We start from the raw sequence: 23,796 nt of genomic DNA on the forward strand, positions 1-23,796 counted from the left end.
TTCGCTAAAAAAAGAATAAATGAATAAGGGAAACTCTTTTATCGTTAAAACTGAGGGTATTCTGTAACTGCTTTGTAGATCTCTTAAGTGAAAGAACCTTATACTACATTCTTCATTCATTTTTTCATAAAAAATGATTTCTTGTCGATTAAACCACGTGTATTCAATTAAGTCAGTTAAGCGCATTTACTCCATAAAGTTAAATCATGATTTTCTCCAGGATCAGACCCAAATAAAGAAATCTTACACATAATTCATTTTCTGATTTAATTTTCATAGAGAATTACTATCCTTTCCGTTATTTCTTCAGCTATAGGATAAAATTTATACTTACATTTATGTATCATTTTCCTGTCTAGTTACTAGACGTTTAAAAACAGTTATCGTAGTAGAAACTGAAATTATATATTGCGGTTGGAGAAAATTTCTGTTCGATTTATCAATACTAGTGTAAGGTTACCTTTGTCGCTGTACTCATCAATAACCTCCTTCTGCCCGTTTCCATCTGCTATGCACCACTTGATGATTAATCGACAATCTAGAACCGTTTGTTCATACACAGATATCAATTCCTAGTGATTTTCACGTTAAGTGTACTTCTTTGCGTATAAAAATTATGTAAAAGTAAATATTTTAAATATGAAATATTCTTAAATTAATTAAATATTAATATTACAATTACTAATATTAATAATTAATAAAAATATTAAGTAATAAGAATACGAATTATTCACAATATTATAACATTTCACATTTCACATTTCACATTTCACAAAAGTTTGTTTTTCTCGAGAACTTAGAAATAATAGTTGAAACACTATTATTTTAAATTACTGATATAAGAAATGGGAAATTTGTGAAGAGAAGAGACACAAAAATATTCAAAACGAAATAAGTTACCGCATTTCGTGGCTGCGACTGTATCCTGTTCGCGGTCCACGTGTCTACCCGCGAAGACGGCTCCTGCAGACTCGGGATCAAGGAACGGATGAGTTTCGGAGTCTTCTTTCTTCCTCAATATCTCGGTCGATTCGATTTCCAATTTTCGGTGACACGCTCACGTCACCTCGCCGTGGAAACGATAGAATTATTGGGAAAGATGAAGGATAATCAGGCGCCTCTGCGCTGACGGCGATACGTCAGACCCGGGACGTATCCGCGACGACGGGAACAATGGATTCCCCGGCTTGGCTGACGTGGTGAACGCGAGAGAATTTTTCTCTGTGATCGTTAAGTGGAAAATGTTCTTTTGCTTGAGGTTCTGAAGGCTTGAAATTACTTTGTTATTGTCCATAGCGTCAAGAGTGATCTTTTTGAAGACGATGGAAACAATTTGGCAAGTGAGGCAATGTATATTTGCTTGAAATATCCTTATTGAGAGTTTTTAATAAGAAAAACTGATTTTTCGTATCGATTGTCATTAAAAATTATGACTTTAGGATTATCTTTTTGTTATTAAGGAATGTTAATTTCTTTTTTAGGTATGAATGAAAGTACAAAATCTTGAAAAGTCATTCTTAACTAACATTTATTCGACTACATTATTTATTTTCCAAATTTATAACAAATTTTTTAAAAAATCTTAGTAAAGTATAATTTATCTTAGACTGATCTTTAATATTTCTAATACAAAATGTAAACGATTTCTTTGCAACGTCGAAATGCTTTAAAATTTCCATACTTGTAAATACAACAGATTGCATCTGGACAGAAACCTGTGAAATAAGTTTAAGTTTTAATTCACAATGTAATTTAATGTTTACCTTCTTCAATTAACCCTTAACTACAGAGATGAAAAAGAACTTACACCACAACGTAACTACAAAAGTAATGTTTAAAAAATATATTAAAAAAGTCTTGTTTGTAATTTTTCTTGTATCTTCCTTGCCAATTAAAATACGAAAACAAGTCATTTACTTTAACCAAACTTATTCACGAATTTCTTTGATGCACATTCCATTGGTACATATGTATGTCCTTTGTTGCGTCCCTGAGATCACCATCGGTTATTAAGGGTTAAGCATAGTTAAATAAGGAGAATTGATTCGATGAATAGTTGAACAAAAATCTGGGAATGTGATTCGTGCTACATTTTCGGAAAAGCGAACGTGAATTATGTGGTACACGAATGGTATGGAATTCCAACCACTCCGGTGCTAAGCAATCGGAGTTATCTTTCGTGAAACGAGAAAACACCGGCACACTGAAGGAATGATTAACGATGGTTACGCTCTATCGGTGTGCCCAACGCTGACTTCGCCAACTGAAACTTTTCGAGGGCGTGTGCTTCAACAGTAAGTTTCGTTTCTGGTCCGCGACCACGTGCTCTCGTTCGAGCAACGTGCTGCGGATACTTGCGCGCTTTTTACCCACCGTCATCTTTTATAGTTGATCGTGTGATATCATCGGAATTGTCATCTCGATTGATTTTAATATACCTTTTGATTATATTAATATAAATAAATCACAACTTTGATGTAAAATCAAAATTAATGTAATCACGAGAAACTACTCTTCTGGAAACTCCTTTTAAGAAATTAATAAGTTGAAAATGAAATAACGAAAAGTTTAAATTCTTATAATTATTCCTTTACGCTATAGATATTCTGTACACTCATATGAATGCTTGAAAACTGCAATCTGATTATAAATGGAAACTACGAAATGAACTTTCGTTATAAAATTAACTACTTTAGCAGAAGCTTCAAGTAATATTTTAACAGAAAAAGCAGCAAGAAATAGCATTAATTAAAGTCTGTCACTTACCTTTAACTTCGTTTTAACTTCGTTTGTTAGTGCCTGATTGCTTTATTCTTTTTATTCAGTAATCATCTGGTATTTATTTAATTCATTATTTCAGTAGTTTCATGCATTTTGCACCCCACTTACGTAATTCGGTTCTTTGTCTTAACTTATTACGTTCTAGACATGTTAATATATTAATTAAATATTTTTACGTATGAAAACTGCACCTATTACTTTCTAAAAATAGATATGTAGACTTCAACAAATATAAAAGGTGAGATTTAGAAAGTTCGTATTCTTCTTGCCATTTTTGCCTATTGCATTGCGTTTATTTATAATATTTCACGTTTCATCATATTTCTTTTCTCTTTCGGATTAAATTTTTCTCTCGTTACATAATTGACAAACTTTTTACCTTCCGAAACTGTCACCCACCTTATCACTAATAGCTCGACTGACCTGATAGCTGTCAAACCTACCATTTAACGACCCAATTCAAAAACTATTAACAGCTTGTCAAAGAAGATCGTTATGTGTCGCCGACAGACCTGGATGAAATATAGAGAGCAAATATTTTGAATGCTATTTAAAATTGTAGGTGCTATATGTTCTAGACGAAATAGTACTTTAACACGCTAAGTGTCATGTCAGTCACTGATGACCGACGCTTCTGAATTACTTGAAAACAATCGTAACATGCAAGATAACCGATGTCGAATGAAAATGTTTAGTGACGTAACTAACTTGACAACAGTGTAATGCAAGGATTGTAACGTTAAATAATTATTGTTCTTTCTTTTCTTTGCTATAAAAGAATAATTACGGAAAAACAAGTTTTTCTCTGAATATCAACTAAAGATTTTTGCAGCACATAACGTGTTAAATTGAAAACAAAATGTTAACAAATAGAATATGATTAACCAACTAATTACAACATTTTTGGTTTTACTAATAGCCGTTGTTCAAAACTCTGAAAAATAGGAAAACAGCTGCTTATCAAAAGAATAGTTATTCTTTCTTAAGAAATAATAAATTTGTTCACATTGTAATATTACAATGTTTTGATTTATACTTATGCTTCATTTTTGTTAATTTTCGGAATTCATTGAAACCTCTTTCATGAAATCTCTATAATATTGTATTAGTTTAGAGAGATATAAATTAATGCAGAGAATTTATCGCAACGGTCAGATATATAGAAAATAAAAAAAATCCGAGTTATTCATTGTTCAAATATGAACCCAAAACACTAATTTTGCAAAATGATGGTGAAACCTGCGTCGAACAGACAAAGAATCCACAGTTCATATGTAAGCACAAGCACTCATGCATCAAATTTAATTATACGTATATTATCTTCCGTAATTATTATGGTATAAAATACATTTACACATATCGAAATGCTAAAAATCCTCTCACTTATTTGATTACAATTCTAACACACACTTTTATTAACCGTCCGAACGCAGAGTAGCACGATCGCGTGATTGCGCCAGAAATACGAAGTATAACGTTCGTATTCATTGAGTAATTATAGTTGTATCAATACTAATTTTCAATAAAATAAAAATGAAGTATTATTTTGATAACTACTTTTTATACAAGGTAAATTATTACCGTGTCCATTATTTCTCGAAACAACAAAAGACAGACTTCACAAACAAAACAAATTCTTCAGCACTGACACGGTTAATATTTTTCCCCAACAAAAACCGATTCTCCGAAATCCATCGCGGAACGGCCACACAACGGACACCGATATCACGCGGACCCGTCGGAATCGACGGGTCCGTTCTCACGACGGATCCGTAACATGCACGTTCCTGCGGTCCACGTGAAACGAACCGAAACGAAACTTCCTTCTGCGGTCCTCGGCAGCGGGGAACCTCTCGAAAAGTTCGGCGCCGGTTCGTTGCGGCGACCAAGAGACCGAGACCGTCGTTAATCATTCGACAGTGGCCCGCGGTCTCCTGGTACGAGCCGTTAACTTCCCATCGACCTGGCTCTCTTCTCGTCACAGGCTACTGCGGGGCGTTCACGAACGGGCCGTCGAGACCCGTCATCGATAGGGAAAATATATATCGATTCCGGGCCGGCGACTCCTCGCCGCGGGAAGAAAATCGTCGACAGCAATTTCGCGGGCTGTAATTAATGTCTACACTTAACAGGCGAGCCGGGCGCAATTAACAATTCTCGAACCGGGTGCTGTGCTCTTTTCAAGCCCGACGCTCATTGAACTGACCGTAAATTAAATGTTCGCCCCCGATGTACTCGGCGAGGCTTCACGCCGCCTCGGCTACGCTCTCGCAATTTATCGCGACGAGGTGAAAGTTTGAAATAACGTGTATACTGCGTCGCGAAATTGCTCCGTTTTCCGTACTGTTATACGGTAATACTTCTGCCGCGTTCGTGAGATCTGTTGTTCTTTTTCTTGGTTTTTCCTGTGCCCTTCTTTTGATGTTTTTGTATAGGGCTTAGTTAAGTCTTGGTTCGTGAGATCTGTTGTCCTTTTTCTCAATTTTTCCTGTGTGTTTCTCTTGTTGTTTTTGTATGATATTCTTGACGCTATTCACGTGGAAGCGGCGGTTGCTTTAATCGTAGTTTTTCAACTTCCGAAACCTGGTTTACTTTTAATTAGAAAGATGAGACGGTTCTTTGAGTTTCCCCGATGAAGCCCGCATGGCTCCTCGCCGTCTTTTAATTGACTGTCCTGGAGTTTCCATAAGATTCGTATTGATATCGTAAGAAATTTACAGACTACGGCGAATAATTTGCTGAGTCTATTCGAGGAATGTTATTCGCGAATTAAGATTCTGATTGGCGAATGCGATAGAGAGAAACGAGCTTGGAAGATAAATGTCATGTAGGGAATGTGTTTGTGTAATATCTGGAACACACGTTTTGTACAAATATTTTTTTGTTTCTATCGTATGGACCATATGGTGCTTTATACTATTATTGTTTATTTATTCAGTTCCCTGCGAGAGATAGAAATATAATTGCTTTCGATTTGAATATTTTATATTTTACGTTCGAAGGTATTTAGAAACGTGTATTCAAACGAATTGAAAGTTTAATATAAAATAGTTATTTAAAGAAATTCAGAGAATATTTACTATGATAATGTATAATAAAACACTTTTGAATTAAATATTTTAATTAGTTTATTTAGAAAAAATAAAAGTACTACAGAATTAATCAGTATATTATTTGTCCATTATAGTGAAATATAATATAATAAATATAATGTCATAAATAGACATAACATTGTAATTCAAAATTATATGCTATGACAGTTAACCGTTCTAATAAAAATATTTTCATATCTATAAGCATGACATTTTAAATTTAGGGTGTTTTATACAAAATCAAACCACATTGAAATAAATCTATATGTAAAAAGCAATTGCAAATGTAAGAAAAATTCTATATAATACTTTAAGTTAATTACAACTATGAACAAAATCATAGAATTGGAAGTATTTATTAATCTGTGAATTTAAAAAAGACTTACTCTTACCAAGAACATGAAGTAGTGTAAATTGTTCTTTCTTAATTATTTTATTTTCCTTCGTAATATATAAATATGAGAAATAATCCCAAATGGAAGGATAATAAAGAACATATGCAGCAAACGATCATTTCTTTGCGATCGGCACCACAATGGCGGTATTTAGAATTTGTGTTCAAAGCTAGTTTGTCACTATGGCAGCATAATTTTACACTCCAGTACATGCATTATTTTATGATCTATTGATTCAACGAATTATTTCCAATAATTAAAGTACTAATAAATCGACTTTTAAAGTTTTTTAAAATATCATATTTATTCTGAAACACTCCAAAAATCGACTTCTTTTATTTTTACGCACTATGGCCACCAGAGAAATGTGCCGATCGCAAAGGTTTCGAGTGATACGACAGAAGTATTAATTTGCCGTCTCATTAAAGCGATATGGCGTGTTTAAAAAGATTCAGTTGGCGGTTCGTTTCTTTGACCGTCGCAAATTTCATTAGTCTTCATCCGTGATGCGCAGTAATCTCCGAATGGAACAACACCGAGGACGAGGAGCCGAGGAACAAGAGTGGCATTGTATTGGCGACCGGCAGTCCCTATCAGAATAACGAGGGTCCGTTGCAGAGAGACGAAGTAAAGGCCACTTTTAATAAGGAGGAAAACAACGATAATGCCCGTAAGTCTACTCGCCTGGTTTCTGGTATTGTTGCATCGAAGGGTTCCCTTCGTAATTTTCCGCACGATTTCCACTCTTCTTTATTCCCCACCCACCTCCCCACCCTCTTTTCCCGGCCTGCCTTTTTGTGCTTCGATGCTGCACGAAAATTGAATGCCGATCACGAACAGTCCTTTTTTTCCATTGCTTTTTCCTTTTCCTTTCTCCTCTCTTTCCTCCTTGTTGTTTCTCCCGCTCGCTTTTACAATGTTGATTGGGTACAATGGGGTGAAAGGGATCGTATAACGAGATTTTGAAAAAAAATTTGATTCCCGACCCCATTATTGCGCGCTTGGTTCCAATGGAACAGTGCGGCCCGATTAATATCGAATGTTTTAATTCTATTTTTTAGAATTCTCTATTTATACCGCGTCTAGTGTTTTGTATGAGGCTTTTGATTCTAGTCCCTTTTTCATTCGTGTTTAGCTTGGACCTAGTGAAATACGTGATTTTGTATTGGTTTTAGGGTTTCGTAAACTTTAAAACATGTGTAGTTATGAAGAATACATTGGTCAAGTGATCTGACTAATTTTATATATGTTTGTGTAGTCTATGATAACCGAAGAATATTCGTAATTAATTTTAATCGTATGGTTGGGTACTTTTATGTAAAACTAAGTAAAAAATAATATTAAGGAAATAAATTGCAGGAAATAGATTTATGAATTAATTTCGTGTAATTGAAGTCGTAATATTAAAATGCATATAATATAATAAATATAATAAAAACTTCAAAGTATTGAACACGTAGTATTACTCGTGAAGATTTCAGAAAATTGTGTCAACATTTCCATTTTGAGCAGTTGCAGTGGATACAAAAATTATTTATATGAATATTATAATCGGTCATAAATTTAAGGGCTATGGCGAATTTAAATATTTTTGTAGCATTTAAAAAATTTGTTTACATGATAGTATAAGATGTTCATGCTTTGAATTTATTTCTATATTTTATATATTTTCTGATAAGATATGGTATCTTTTACTTCTTAAAAGCTCTTCGTTTTGTTATCAAACTAAACAACGGAGAGGATCGAGAATTTCCCTTCCACGAAATCTATAAATCGATAATGCGTCAATACCATTCCATTCTTTTATCGTTGCCAGGAGAAAGTAAAACCTAATTAATTTCCTTTTTTCCGGTTCCGTCCTCCGGAGAGTACTTCACTTTGAGTTGAAGTGTTAAAGGAGGTAAATCTAAAGTACTTCTTGCCAACGTTTTCACGTCGTCGTATTGCCCAATAAACGATCTAATTGTTATCCAGCACTTCTTCTTTGAAAGGATATTAAGTTTAATCGACCAGTTTTATGACCGAGTTCACGGAGAACTTGTTTTACTTTTTGCAATGCTAATAGACAGAATTTTATTGAATACTTCCTTTTTGTGTCAAGAACCATGCCACTCGATCTTTTTCGAACATTCTGCTTTCTCATAATAATGATTCGTGCGTTTTCCTTAAAATTCATTTACTAAAGTATATGAGATAAATAAAAGTTTGTACTTGTAATAGAGGTTTACATTTTCAGTTTTTGTATTATTTCACATAATAGCATCACTATATTAATAATAGTATTATAGTTTAATTATAGTTTTTTAATAAGCTTAAATTATTATCTAATCATCTTTCTTTATGCAAATAATAATTGTGCAAGTCTTTTCGTCAGTAACTAAAATGAATTGATTACTTTTACTTTCATTACTCAATTCTTCACTGCGATTTATGTATTTATTATACATTATTATTTAATTATATTCAAGTTTATAATATGCATAGATAAACAGTATAACAATTATAATAATATTAAATAGCGAATGTTATTTACAGTCATATATATATCTTAATTATTTATTTATTGTATAAAATAATGCAATGCAAAAGTTATAAAAACTGCAGGAAAATAATGTAAGCAAAGTGTCATAATATTTTCTAAGGTGTCAAAAACCTAAAATTTTTAGTACTTCCAATAACAAAATTGAAAATAAAAGGAAACTTTAAATATATGCACGTCGCCAGCAATATTTTCATTGCAGATGTCGAAGAGAAAATTAAAATTTTTTGCATCTACGCAACACGGGTCGTGTAAAGCTCGTTTCATTCGGTCTTTCACGTGACGGGACCAATATTCCGTACTCTGCGCAATAATCTTCAGCTCACGGGAAAGGAGAAGTAGAAACCAAGCAAGAAACGTTACAGAGTGTAACGTGGTGTTTCCTCTCGTCGGTTTGGAGTGTATTTCCGTGGAGCGTTACGACATGCGTTAGAATAGAAGCAAAATGAGTCTGGTCTGTAGCGATCTCAAATGAAGCGCGAAAGAGCTCGAAATTCCACGGAACTTTCTTTCAGGATGGAATACAGCAAAATCGCTGATAAAACGACAGTCGTTTGAATGTAATATTAAATGCAGTGAAATCTCCAGTATCCGAACAAATAAAGGAACGTGTAGTACACTAAAGTATATTTTATTACTAAACCACGTATCTTTGTACAACCATAGAAATATAAAATTATATTTGAATTATATTTGAATGTTGTATATTCTGATGTTGCATTAATAATACGTTAATATATAATATACAATACACTGTTATATGTATATATAATATAGTGCAACAATTATTATTAATATAATACTAACGAAGTACTAACATATCTACTAATATTATTAATCTTCTCAACGAACAGAGCGTGCGCATCGTGAAAGCACTCAAGTATGGAGGGATTACTGTGCATTTTTTCACTGAATGATGGAAAGCATTTTTCTTTGATTATTTTTTTTCTGATCGTTAAATGGGCCGAACAATATGAAACTATAATGAACAGTCGATCGCCGATTAAAAGCAACCGATCGACAGAGGTGATCCACGTTGATCCAATTATAGCGCGCATGATGAACGCAATCATCATTATCACCCCATCGTGCATTATGCGAGATTGCCTTCACGATAATATCCACCGTGATAGGTCATGTACATTGGTGTATCCGGTCCCCTGCCTGGTAGACACTGGAGACACGTATACTTGCATGTCTGGGATCACGTACGATTGTTCATGGGGCCTCAAACGCACGTCCGCATCAAACCACGAGACCGTCGTTTTACTCTTCGTCACCTCTACTAATTGGATGCCATTGAACACAGTTACCAGAGAATTTGGTGGCGCTCGAAATAAAATACGGAAATTGCTAGAAAGTTGTTTATATTAGTGCTGATATCAAGCACTTTACTTAAATTCTCTTATTGTAATGTAACTCATTTTGTAACTAATTTTATATTTAAGCCATAATTATTAATAGTCAATATTCGTGAAAAGCTTTCAACTCTATTAATGAACATTTGGGAATAATTATTCATAAAGGTATTGTTCTATTAAATTCATTGCATATTTACGTCTTGTTATATTTTTCCTTTGAAATATGTGAGATGTTTGGGGATAATCATCTTCTTCGCAAAATTTAATTACTTCTAAATTTAATAAATTAACATGTGCACGATCTTTAACCAATAAAATTATTAGTTTAACATTAAAACTACCAGACGGATCAAAATAACCCATTCCTGCTTTCTTCTTTTTGGAATTATAAAAAAGAGAACAGATGTTTCTCTGAGGAATTATTAGAGAAATCGATGTAACAATGCGTAAACTGAAGTGAAAATCGATTAAAGTCTCAATAAATGTACTCGTAAAGTTTCTATAGAGGAATTTCAAAAAGTTAATTCAACTGCTCGATAGTTTCAGTGTTAATAAATGTTTGTGTATTTTATTATAACTGTAAGATTTTGATATTTTTATTATTTCCAACATTATAGCCCAACACGTGAATTGAATACAATTTTTTAATTATTATTTAAATCTGTCACATACGCTCACTTTAACTACCAAAACATTATTGTAAGTAATTGTTGCTTATAACTGTTAGTTCCAGAAAAGAGTAAGGAACCGGAATCGAAACAGTTCGTCGGTCTGGTGATCGGAATCCTAACAACGGTGATCGTAATGCTACTGGCGGCCATCATGTTCATTTTCTACAGAAACAGGAGACTCAAAGCTGCCCTCGCGCCATCGACATTCTACGATCAACACGGGGATCTAAAGGTAAGGCGACCTCGCGCGGACACTATTTTTCAATCACCAATATTAAAAGTGCATTTCTTTAATTGAATTCTTTGAAATGTTTTCATCTGCGAAGTAAGTGATACTTCTATGCATTTTTTTAAAAAAGGCAGAGTAGTTGATCAAAAGAGTAATCAAATATTTATTACTTCGACAATTGGATTTAAAGAGTTTCATTTAATTAAGAAAGGAAAATATTAATTGTTGTTGTTACTCTTTAATGAAACGTGTTTAAAGACAAAAATAAAAATTGAATTTATACTTAATATGAATCTAGTTGTACAAAATTCAGAATTGATCGAAATATAAATAAAATGAACTGAAATATTCACTTCCTTATTAATTCACTATGCAAGTCGATGCTTTTACTTTTCCATTACGATAGACACCAATGTTATCATCGCTAGTAGATCGTCTTTATTCTCGTCTTTATCCTCGGTCGATTAAAAACAAGCACCGTCCGCGCGATTTAAACGAAATTACAACATAAACATGCGGATCTCAAATAAAAGGTGAACAAACAGCGAGGATCGTAAAATTTCTCTCGGAATTCAATCAGCCAGTTAAATCCATCGTTTGAAACTTTCGAATTACCTTCGTTCCACGAGTTTACATTGCCCAGAGTCTCATTTAAAATCCTTTAACCGGACAGCATTTATTCGACGCCGGTTCACCGTCGTTCTCGCGACGCGAGATTTTCCTCCGACGCGTCATCCGTCGAGGAAATTGTTAGTAACGCGACGAGGCGACCGGTGTCTCCCTCGAATCGTAACAAGGCAACGGGCTCGCGGTCGGAAACCGAGACATTGAATGCCACCTCGTTACCGTTACCGGAGTAATCCTTTAACTCGACGCTGCCAATTTGCCAAATGACGCCGATTTTGTCTCCCTTCCCTCCTCACATGATTTTTCCTGAGCGCGATTCGACGTCCGGTTTTTTAAGATTTATTTTGCGCCTAATAAACCCTGAACTATAGATTCCTATTTCACGTCTATGTAAATACACGCGTGCGTACGCGTGTAATAAATTTTAACGTTGCAGTCCTATGTAGAGCTAGACTAAACATTCAATTTATTCGAATAGTATAGTAATTGATAAATTTTTGCCACAATTATTCATACTACCTTAATTGCATCGTATATAAGTACATTTTCAACGTTTCTCAACTGTCCTCAAATAAATGATGAAAGTCCTATATTAAGCTTCACTTGACTGAAAAAATATTGATGCAAGTTCCAGAATGAGAGACTAACTTTTCGAGAGACTAACTGCGAGGGTGTGATCCGTCAAGTTTTTAATTCATGAGTACTCGTGTGGTTCTGTTACACCTGTGTACAGTCGGTGAACAGGTGAACTTGAAGTTTTGAATCTTATCTCGTCAGTTGTTAAGAAATAAAGAAATATTCACAGGGCAATGTAATACACACGCAAACGGATATGTAGATTTGGGAATATGGATTTTTAATTCTTTAATTTTGTAACTGTTAAGCCTGTGTTATACACAGGCACATCGAATTTACGAAGAACGATATTAAACCTGTTATTAATTTCTTCAAATTCAGGACTACGGTATAGTTTGTCTATATAAATGAAAAGCGTTTGTTATTAGGAATTGAAAGGAATTTTATATTCGCAATCAACTGAAAATAAGGGGAGTACTAGATTTGAAGTTCGCAAATAACACTGTTTACCGAGAAAATTTGACAATTAAGAGGTTAATACATGCTTCACGTGCAATGTATACATTGAGCCTCTCCCGTCATGGCCTACTACTCACAAGTTAAAAGCGCACAGTGTCTCTCGCTCCACCTCATTTTTTCTAAAGTTGGACCTCCTAGAATTCGCCAACATTCATTTTCTATCGTTACATCTCACTTTGTCGCATTTGGTTTCGTTTGCGTTCTTTATTATGCGACTCGACCAATGACAAGGATCTCTCAAAATTAAGGCGTTACTGTTGATATAAGGCCAAGACTACACAAGCGTTTTAATCCTCGAAAGACGAATGCTTCGACACTCAAGCAGCAGGCGAATGCAGGGTCAGTGACCCATAGGAAACATTTGTTATTGGGAGTATTCACAGGGGAATATTTGTTCAAAATGTTACAAATATGTTTACGTATGTATAGTACTTATTACAAGTAAAAGCAATTAGTACATAAAGTAGTTACATGTGTCATATAATTATTACATGTAAATTTTGTACATACTCCACATTTTATACTATATATAATTAGGTCAAAATGACCAGCATCCACAGTGCGAGGGTTAATACACCATCCGAGCGGACAAATTATCAACCAATAAGGAAATTCCCTTTTGAAATCCGCCGATCGCAAAGTTCCTATTTACTAAAACACACCTGCAATTTACTGGAAACATTTCATCACCTCTGCCCTGCCTAAAGAACGATTCGGTAGGCCGCCTACAACAATCAAACGGTTCACATTGTAACTTCTAACATTCTACCGCCGCGAATACGTGTTGTACTTATAGTTCGTAACGCATTATTCAACGTTTCTAGGATCATAGTTAAAATAAGTATACACAGTTCTCTAAAATATCGTTAAAACATTGAAAAGTCCTTCTTACTTCAACTAATACAGAGAAACGTTCACGTACGAAGAATACACGTGTGATAAAAATACGGATCCTGAATTTCTTAATACACGTTTCGCGTGCCACGTTTACAGTTTCATTTTAGTTCACGTCTAAAATCGAGACCTTTACTCTAAATCGATAGCGGCGCCTATTTGCCCTATGCTCGGTGAAAAGGCTTTTGAGCAATCACGGAAAACATCTTAGCCGTGTTCGACACGATGTCCTGGATGCCGGCCATGGAAGTTCAAGCTAGGATGGGAGCTGATCAAATATTTTTCTTGAAGCCGGTAAAGAACGTGCATCCATGGCCGAAACGAAAATTCAAAAGAATATGGCGTCACCCTGGGAATCTTGGACCGCTTGCCCTCGTAAATCATGAATCACAAAGTCCTCGTTTTTCGGGGAATCCCTTGCCCAACGGTCTTGAATGATCACATTTTGACTGTCAATATTGTTACGTTCAGATTGATGTTTTCACGTTTTCGATGTTCATGGAAAGTATACTAAGCGACTCGTGTAACGCGTCCACTTAGAATTTTACACGAACTGTTAATTTTATCGTAATGTGTAGGAAATAGAAGTTTTTAGATTTAAAGATGAACACACTTTATAATATTTAGCTTCTTTTATTTTTCTAAATAATACAACAAATTAATTTTTTTACGAACATGAAAAAAGTATTACATTCTAAATCTATAAGTTTTATAATTGCAATTTACACAGCTGTTCCAGTCTAAATAAATCTTAATTTTGTTATCAAATTAACTATAAAGAAGATATTATAGTTTTTATTTCTCCTATGTTGTAGGTTTTTGTCATCTGTGTACGTTTGTTGTGGCTTATTTATTAAGAAGTTATCTTTCAAATATAATGATGATGATTTTCATCATCTACAGTGCACAGATTTATACCTATTGTATTATTATTAGTTTTAACTATTAATTTAATATTTAGTATTCAAATTATGTGTTTGATCGAAACATTAAATATTATTTTTATTTGAACAAGCTTTTTGCGAAATGTTTCTAAATACACGTTCTCCAAAAATGCGATCGAATATTCTTATGGCATAATGTATGCTATCGGACATTTAAAATAGATTTTATGAAGAGAAAAACAGATTTTTAAGATTCATTCTACAGAATTCTAAACAGACATCACATGTAATACAAACGTGTACTATATAAGAAACAAAATAGATTTTTATTATAAAGTGCCATTTTTACCGAAATCAACTTATAAAAAGGGGAAAAAAGCGTCACACATAATACATTGACCATTTAACGACCATGTCCGTGACATATACGGGCATGAAGAATTTACGCAAGACCGTATTAACCTTTACTAATTTATGTAAATTCAAGATCACAATTTATTTCTTCCACATAAACGAAAAGCGTTTGTTAGGAAAAATTCAATAGTAAAATTTCATATTGATATTCACATGGAAAAGAGAGGAATGATTGACTTGAAGATCGTATATAACCTTGCGAACCGAGAAAATTTGTCCATTAAACACGTATACGCTACATCCAACATTCTCATAACATTACACGCCGCAACACCCGTAGAAAAAGTCATAGAAGCGATTTATTTCGTAAAAAAGTGTGGTGAAAAGATATGTCCATTGTGCCATATTAGCCCCATGGAGTCGTTCACTTTTTACTACCTAATTCTTCTCGTAACGTCAGGTCAAGAGATATTGAGGTGGAGAGTTTTCGGTTGGCGATCCAGCATTTCGTTCGACGCGATAGCTGCGCCGCAGAGAAATTGTTCAAAGAGAAGGAGAGATATATATATGTTTACATATGCTATATACATGTTATATATATATATAGTTATATAGTTGGAGAAATGTGTCTATCTCGCTCGTAAATCCTGTACTGACCGCGCGCGAGCGCGGGAATTATTAAAGTTTTATATTTGTTGTCATCCGTGCGCGGTTCCGTGTGCCGTTGGCCACCGCCGAAAAGACCGCCGTCCGGTACTCTCTGTACACACAGGTGCCGGGGTCTGGTAATGAGAGCCGCGCGTTTCAAGACGAAAAATTAATTACCGCTGTTAGCGCGGCGGGCAGCGTTGAAACACGAGGCGAGGTGAAAAAAGGAAGGAACAAGTCCGGCGAGCACAAAGGAAAAAATAGAGAGACGGATGCCAGGCAAGGCATTCCGACTTCCCCTTTGTATTGGAGAAAAGAAACGAGACACGACTGGGGAACGTGGAAATAAGTAAATGCACGGGGAACGCGTTCCTCGGAAAATTGGTATTTAACGAAGCACGAGGTCGAAGGAAACGCGGAGGCGCGGCCCAGTTCGGCCCGTGAACCGACTGCGAACTTGCACGGATTGAAATTCTCGCGAGGAATTCGGTAACGTGTACGTTTTCATTTGATTTTCGTTCAGTGTTTTGCGGTGAACTGTTTGCTTTGTGAATTTCATTTTTTAATTATCTTTTCTTTTACTTTTATGCTTGCTTCTGAGTTTCGGTTGATGAGTTGATAAAGTGATAGAGTTTGATAGTGGGTAACTCCACGAAATGAACAGTACGAGGAAAACGGAATTTTACGTATGTAAAGAAATAAAATTGGTATTTTAGTATTCGAATTTGAAAGTATTTGAAAAGTGGAGTTAATATAAAAAGAAACTAGCCATTTTGACTGGTGCGATAGTTACAACTTTGCTAACAGAAGTTTTGCTCGAGATTAATGAAGTTCGAAGTTGATTATTTACTTTTGACTTAATTAGTTGTTTAATTAGTTAGATAAATGTTCCGTTCGTAACGGTTGTCGTATAATTGTTAATTTGCATAAACATTCGCAGTTTACTCGTGCCTGTTTCGTTGTATTTTGTTTAATTATACGTGGTTAGTTTACAACGAAATTACAACCGGAACTGTGATTACGACATTTTGTTTTTCTTTTTTTTTGTATATTTTTCTTTATGTTGGAACTAACACCGTGAAAAGTGTGCTTTCATTACGTTGCTTTCAGAATATTTAAAAATTAAATCGTATGTAATTTTAGAACCGTGATGAAGTACGTACATTTTGAATGGAATCAAAATTAGTTTGGAAATTTGTACACAAAACTGTGAGTTATTATTACTATGGTAATTAATATTTTTCTAAGACATACACAGCGAAGAATATTTGAATTTTTAGATTCCACAGAATTAATATTTTAGTGTTGAATCATGCCGTATGTTAAAAGCAAATAAAATTTACTGAAAAATTAATACTTTGGCGTTATAAATGAATATCACACGAAGCGTAAAAAAGCAAGCGACAATCATCGAAACGGTATATAATTATGAGACTATATTTTATATATATGTTTCATTCGCAAATGTATAAAACGTGACAGAAAAAGAAAATTTCGTTAAACGTTTAAATATTTTCCTTGTTATTGTCATAATAATGAAATCCCTAAATAAATAAATATATTTCTATTTGATAGTGTTTGTATATTAATTAAGAATATAATTCGCAAACAAAACAAAGAAAGAAAGAATATAACAATGAATAAAAAGCAGTACTAAATTTACGTTTGAATTTTCATTTAATTTCTGATCATATTTATTCAGTCAAAGAAATATAATGAACGGAACACGGAAATAAAAGACACGAAAATTCTTAGTGTCTTGAACTTGTTGTAATTGGATTAATAATAAGCTGAACTTTCTTGCTGTCAATGGACAGCGCCGGGACTTCGACCCTTCTACTGAATGTACGGAAGACAGTAATTAACAGGTTGCTGAACGATGGGAAATAATGGGAGCCAGACGGCGAAGCTCAATTCGCCTCGGAAGCTTCTCCTCAAACCTGTTTGCGCCAACGAGTTCAACTTAAGACAGGCGCCAAACAATTGTCTGACAGAGACGTGACGCTCGCTATATTAAAACTGGCTATAAACATTAATTAAGTTTCCTCAGTTTGCATAACTTCGGCGAATTTATGTTTTATCACTTACAAAAGGTGAAATTACGGTTTTTATTACAGTATCTTTAATAACAAGCGCTAAATATTGTGATTGATCAAAAAATTCCTTTGAATGATTTTTGAAACAATATAAAAGGAAATTTCAATGTAATATTTATTTTGTGAAGCAAAAAGATCCGTTATTAAAATTGACGTTCATTAAATTTATCCGATAATACAGTTTTATGAAAATCAGAGAAAAAGAATAATTTCTTTTACCATTTAAACGGGTAATTAAATTCGAATTAAATCATAAACTTGAAAATTGAATAAAATTAAAATGGAATAATATAATTCAATTGAAATCTTATTACATTTCAGCATAGAAATATTTATTCTTTAAATTATATAAATTAAATCATAAGTTATACAATGTATAATAATATATATTTAGAGAATATCCTGTGTTTAATATAAATTATATAATGCTCTATAAATTAGCCGTTGTGTGTGCTTCGTACTAAGGAATGTGTATATCGGTCTGTGCGCGGATATTATTTGTTTCCCAATACATTTGAATATTGTGCTATAAACGAAACGATGAGCAGGACACAATATTCTCTATTCGCGGAAGAACACTCACAAGCCGCGATTCCTGTGAAAGTTCAGCAATAGGAGTTATTAGTTATCGGGATTGGGTCCATTAATTGGATTGAACTGTTCCGCATACGATTTGTCCTAGAGCAATCATCGTTTTTCACTTCTAGAAGAAATATAAAATAATCAACATACGTAGTTTTCTTCTTTTCGATTATAATCTAACTAGCATTAGTTAGAAAACTAACATTATCAATCCCGTAATATAGACGTCATGAAAAGATCGAGCAATCAATTCTCCAAAAGTATTCGAAGATTCGATAAGGTTCAACAGCACGTTGACGGAGTGAAACGAGGATAAGTCGCAAAAAATCTTTAAATAATTATTAAAATTAAAAAAATATTTCTATCTGAAGTATTGTTTAAGGCTATAAAGAATATATTTATCTAATATAATATTGGAACTTTTGTTAATTTTATATACTTATAAGTTAAATTTTATGTGATTCTCCAACGTAAAATAAAATAAAAATCAGAACCAGTAAAATTGTCATTTTATTTTCGTTTTAAAGTATTAATGATCATAGAGCTCTCTGAACTATAACGATCTGTCAATGGCGCTATGGGTAAGTTAGGTCATTAACAGCTCGACCCAGAATGGAGACCTAACTCACACATCGCTATTGGCGGACTTTAATCGTTAAAATTTTGTAAACGAAGCTAAAACTATAATTTTGTCACATTTGATTTTCGTCTTAATGAATTTGGCTAGTGGAATTAAAAATTTTAACATACAACTATTAATATACGAATCTATGTTTCAACATATAATTAATAAAGATTTATTAGTAGATAGTGTATTTGAGAAAATTGATTTTCTAAAATTTTAATCATTATGCAAATTTAATGGGTACATAATAATAAACAAATAAAATAGTAGTCAATTTATAATTTATGCTATAATATAAACATATTATAATATATATAATATTATATTTAATTTTTACTGATAAAAGATCACATACACACGTCATGAAGAACTGGCAAGATTTTTTATTTCAGTTTACTAGTGAAATATATAGGTGTTATCCCATTTTTTTTTAACTTCTCTTATAGTCAAGACATGCGCTGCCACATTATAATTATTTCTCCAAATTTAAATATTCATGATTAAACATATTGAGAGAATCAACATTCATTAAAGTTCGCAAGTATAAAATAATTTCAACAGTAATCAATATAATAAATCAAAACTTTTCATCTCTAATCCAACAACACATACAATTTCAGCCCACATCGATTTCGTTAAAACTTTGCACATTCATAGACCTACAGGTGGGTCATCTATTCCTAGCGTAACTTTCTTCTGGGCCCTAAGAGAGTGGAGGGAGAAGTGTTCAAAGTTTGTATTTGGCAAAATGTTTCGAAGGTTATATCTTTTGACTAGAAATACATGACGATTTGATTTTTACGATACCAAATCACAAAAAATTCAAGCTTTTGAAGGGTGTACGATTTTTTATTTTTTTTATTGTTTAAAACTAAGTTTTACGCATTTTTATGGTTTCCATGCTTATGAAAAATTCAATAAAATTAGAATACCCAAAAAATGTATCCCCAGACTTTAACAAAAAGCTCAAATAAACTAACAAAAAAGTATAAGAAGTTAATTTCGTGCTCTTTAAATGCTATAAGCCACATATTGGAGAAACTTTTCGTTTGAGTACTATAATACAAAATTCAACTTAGTATTGTTGAATCCGTAGATGCAAAACTAGATGTTTCATTTGAACTTTACTATGGGACACAATTTTTTCAAAACTCTCTTTTACATATATTGTCAGTACTTGAAAAAGGACTAAATATTAAGTTTCAAGTTTAGGAATTTATCGATTTAGAAGTTATGTATATACAAAGTTAATTAATGAATATGTACGTATATGACGATATAGATTGCACCGATTTTGATGATTTTGAAATATGTCGTTAACGTCATCATTTTAAACACCTCTTTCCACTGAGAAAACCGGCGCGTTCTTTTAATTTTTTAACTAATCGTAAAAAATTCACTCTACTACTACGTTTAAAAATGTGTCTGGAATGCAGCGCAGGTATAGCCGCAATACGCTTTTTCCCAGTACATGAATCTGTCCTTATAATTCCCAAAAATCCCAGAGTTTTAATCCAACGGTTTTTTGTGAAAATTAAAAGTAAGTTGTTTTGTAAGTCATTTTTTTCGAATTTCAATGAATGGACTTTACCAGAATATATGATTTTTGAGAATTCTAAAATAAAAACGTGGACGAGGATGGGGATTCCCCGCTTTACATGTACAAAACATCGGATTAAACTACTGCACTTGAGCACGAGATAAACGACAGCAGGACCGTCATGATCGTCATCCCACTGCACGAATACGTTCATTAAAAACTCTAAAAAATTCCCTTAAAAGCGAATTCCGTTTCATATTCAAGCAACGAAAAGCAACGACAAAAGAGAACATCTTAGCTTCATAAATATCCATTCATAGGAGAATTCTGCAAGTCGGGTCATTAGAACGAAACGGGAGCTTCGGTTCCACCGGAAGTCGCGTTCATTTCGACGCAGTCTAGGTAAAATAGAAGAAACTTCTGTTTTCATGAATCGACCGGTCTGTCAAGCTTCATATGGCAGAATCAATATAATTCCCACTGAGTAAATTTTTATTAGCTACGATCGGGACAAAAGCGTGGGCGGGGAAGGGGCGAGGGTTAGCACGCAATCGAGCTGACTCTACTTAATTAAAAGAGAGCTAGCCTCGCACGGGCACATTGTCGCCGCTAGAAGACGTGCGTTATCTAGCTCGTTCACCCATCCGTAAGGAAACCTGTGTACACACGTAGGCATCCTCCTTCCAGTATTCCAGCCTGTTCCACGTCACCCTCTTGCATTAGCCACCTGCTACTTGTCTCGTTCCGACATTCTAAAGCCGTCGAGTGTCGCGATTTCCCTTTTTTCTTTGGCTGACCCCGTTGCACTTCCCGCGAACTGGCAGCCACCCCTTAGCCGTGAGAGTTCACCCGGATATCGACTACTCGATAGGCTTACATGGCTCTCGAGACTGTTTATCCGGGAACGGGATCTACATTGAGGGTGGCAATATGGATTTCGTTTTGGGACGAGGGAGTACTCGCTTTTGTGGTTCTTAAATTTAGAGAATGCGATACGTCTCTCAAGCATGCTATTCTTACACCGATTTTATCCTCGGCCTATACTGTCATTTTTATAGCGTATTCATGGATGTAAAGATTTTCTATTTGCGGATTGACGTGCGCTTGAACGTCCCGTTTTGTTTTTAGATTTATGATTTAATGACAGATGCATACGATAAATGACCATTTAGTTTTTCTTTTACTGAAGCTTTGTATGCTATTTTAATCTTATTACCTTATATTTTTGTATTAGGTTCACAAAGATTAGTTAATTGTAATTTTTTAATAAAAGACGTTTTGTGTTCATTGTAAGAGTCAATTTACTGAAGTGGTTGAATGCTCATAGACGGAGAATCAGTTTCACGTCCTATTGGCATGGATTGAATAATATATGAAAGTATTTATTAAATTCAATGTGATATCTTTGCTACGATTATAATATTATAAGGCAAGCGGTTAATTCATAAATGGGTTTAATAATGTGTTTATGAAGTTATATCAGAATCATGAATGTAGTTATCATTTCTCAAAATTTTCTAATATTATTATACTTTACTTTTTCCATTTTAAAGGAAAAGATGTTATTTCTTTGGATTTCTATTTCGATATAAACAATGAAAATAGTTTTATTCATTCCATTTGTCCAAGTTTTATTTCAATTTACAGTTATTGTTATAGGAGAAAAACGACAGAAGAGATTATTTAATTTCTACAAACATTTTTAAGGGTTTGAATAAAAAGCTATGCATGGAAAAGTTGTAGGGAACGAAACCCTTTGAATTTTATAGGATTTTTTATAGAATAACGTGATAACTATTACCACAGACGAGTGAGAGAACAGATCAGACATGCAATGAATTTTTTATCACGGTTGATGGAGCTCTCAGAACCACAATAGAATTTTACCGTCGCAGTTACCAATTGACAACCACGAATTTCGGACTCGGTTGTAGGAATAAAGTATCATAAAATACCAATAGTTATGGAAATGAAGTCTTGAGTTTTGTATATCATTATCCTGCCAAGCTTTTATTTAATTGAATTGTATACACAATATTTTCTTCGATTCTCATCCGACAGCCGAAACAGATGTGTTTCGACTCGCTTGGCCATGAAATTATTCAAATAAAATTCCAACCAGCGACTATAAATCGCGACTGAAAAATATGGCCAGAGCATGGAACTAGTGATTTAAAATTTCCCAGCTTTCTGTTCCATAAATTTAAATGAATATATAAAATTATTAATATTGATTTGGATATCATTCCGACAGAACCGTTCATTTGATATTCATCCGGGCAGAAGCGTAATATAAATAAATATTCGAATACTTATTTTTAGTTTTTTTAGCTCGCGTGATTCACTGATTTAAACGCGCGGGCATTTCATTTCGCCAACGCCAATGAGCATTTTACCTTCCGCATATTTTTTTCCTCACGATGTAATGGGAACTGTGTGAATCAGAACATTTTATCTAACTCGCCGAAACAATACTGAACTTTTTGAATTTCTCGCGCATTCATGGGCGTTGTAGCGAACTCTGTATGTAACAAAATGCATGCACCGTGCCGTTGTTTCATAGTTTGTTACTATGTAATATATCGCGAAAAAAATATGCATTCTGCGACCGTAGACAACGATTCCTAACCAATTTATTATTTCAGTATTTCAGTACCAGAATATTTTTCATAAATTGGCGAATTGCTTTTTTTATCATTTATATTTATCCGAGTCATTAATTTTCCTGAACATTTTTAAGTAATACTGGAATTTATTTATTTTTAAATTACCCCGCGAATCTCTCGTTTGAAATATAGGACGTAAAATGTTGAAGAACACTAATAAACGTTGTTAAGTTAATGTAGGATAGAGATTCCTAATCAAATGAATTTTGAAGTTATGAGATAATGATACTTAGTGCATTAATAATTTGATAATTAATTATATTTTTTTCTTTTTAAATGATGTTTACGGTTGCATCAATTGCTATAGTAATTTCTTGAGTAATAATTATCATCGATTGTACAGATCTTATAGCTTATGATGAGATTTTAAGTGTTAATATTAATATGATAATGTAAACCTTTAGTTTCATTCGACGTGAATACTGAATTTATAAGACGTGTCAACGTACACATCGATAAGTATTATTATTTAAGTCATTCAGTTCTTTAATGTTGTATTGATCGATTATAATACGTACCGCAAAAAGTGCGGGTTCTTACATAAAAAAACCCAGAGAATATTTTTGCAAAATAATTTAATTTAATTTAATACCAACGGCATAGACAAAACTTGCTGCTAATACTAATTTCATTCATTAAACTAGTGAAATACTAATTGAAATCAGATCTCAATTCAGTGCTAACCAGAAAACTACACGAACATTTTCCGGTACTTAA

At 33.6% G+C, this 23,796-nt stretch overlaps 1 protein-coding gene across 3 annotated transcripts in view; it reads left to right on the top strand.

The window, feature by feature from the left end:
- Ddr (discoidin domain-containing receptor 2) overlaps positions 1-23,796 on the top strand; it is a 433,820-nt gene that overhangs the window by 332,748 nt on the left and 77,276 nt on the right. For 2 of the 3 annotated variants that reach the window (XM_031970341.2, XM_076369034.1), the window contains 2 exons: positions 6,783-6,938; positions 10,896-11,071. In XM_031970341.2, coding sequence (XP_031826201.2) covers positions 6,783-6,938; positions 10,896-11,071 — 332 coding nt within the window. The remainder of the gene's footprint in view (positions 1-6,782; positions 6,939-10,895; positions 11,072-23,796) is intronic. The other variant, XM_031970342.2, reaches the window with a different exon arrangement.

The sequence above is a fragment of the Nomia melanderi genome, chromosome 7, assembly GCF_051020985.1.
Source record: "Nomia melanderi isolate GNS246 chromosome 7, iyNomMela1, whole genome shotgun sequence".
NCBI lineage: Eukaryota > Metazoa > Arthropoda > Insecta > Hymenoptera > Halictidae > Nomia > Nomia melanderi.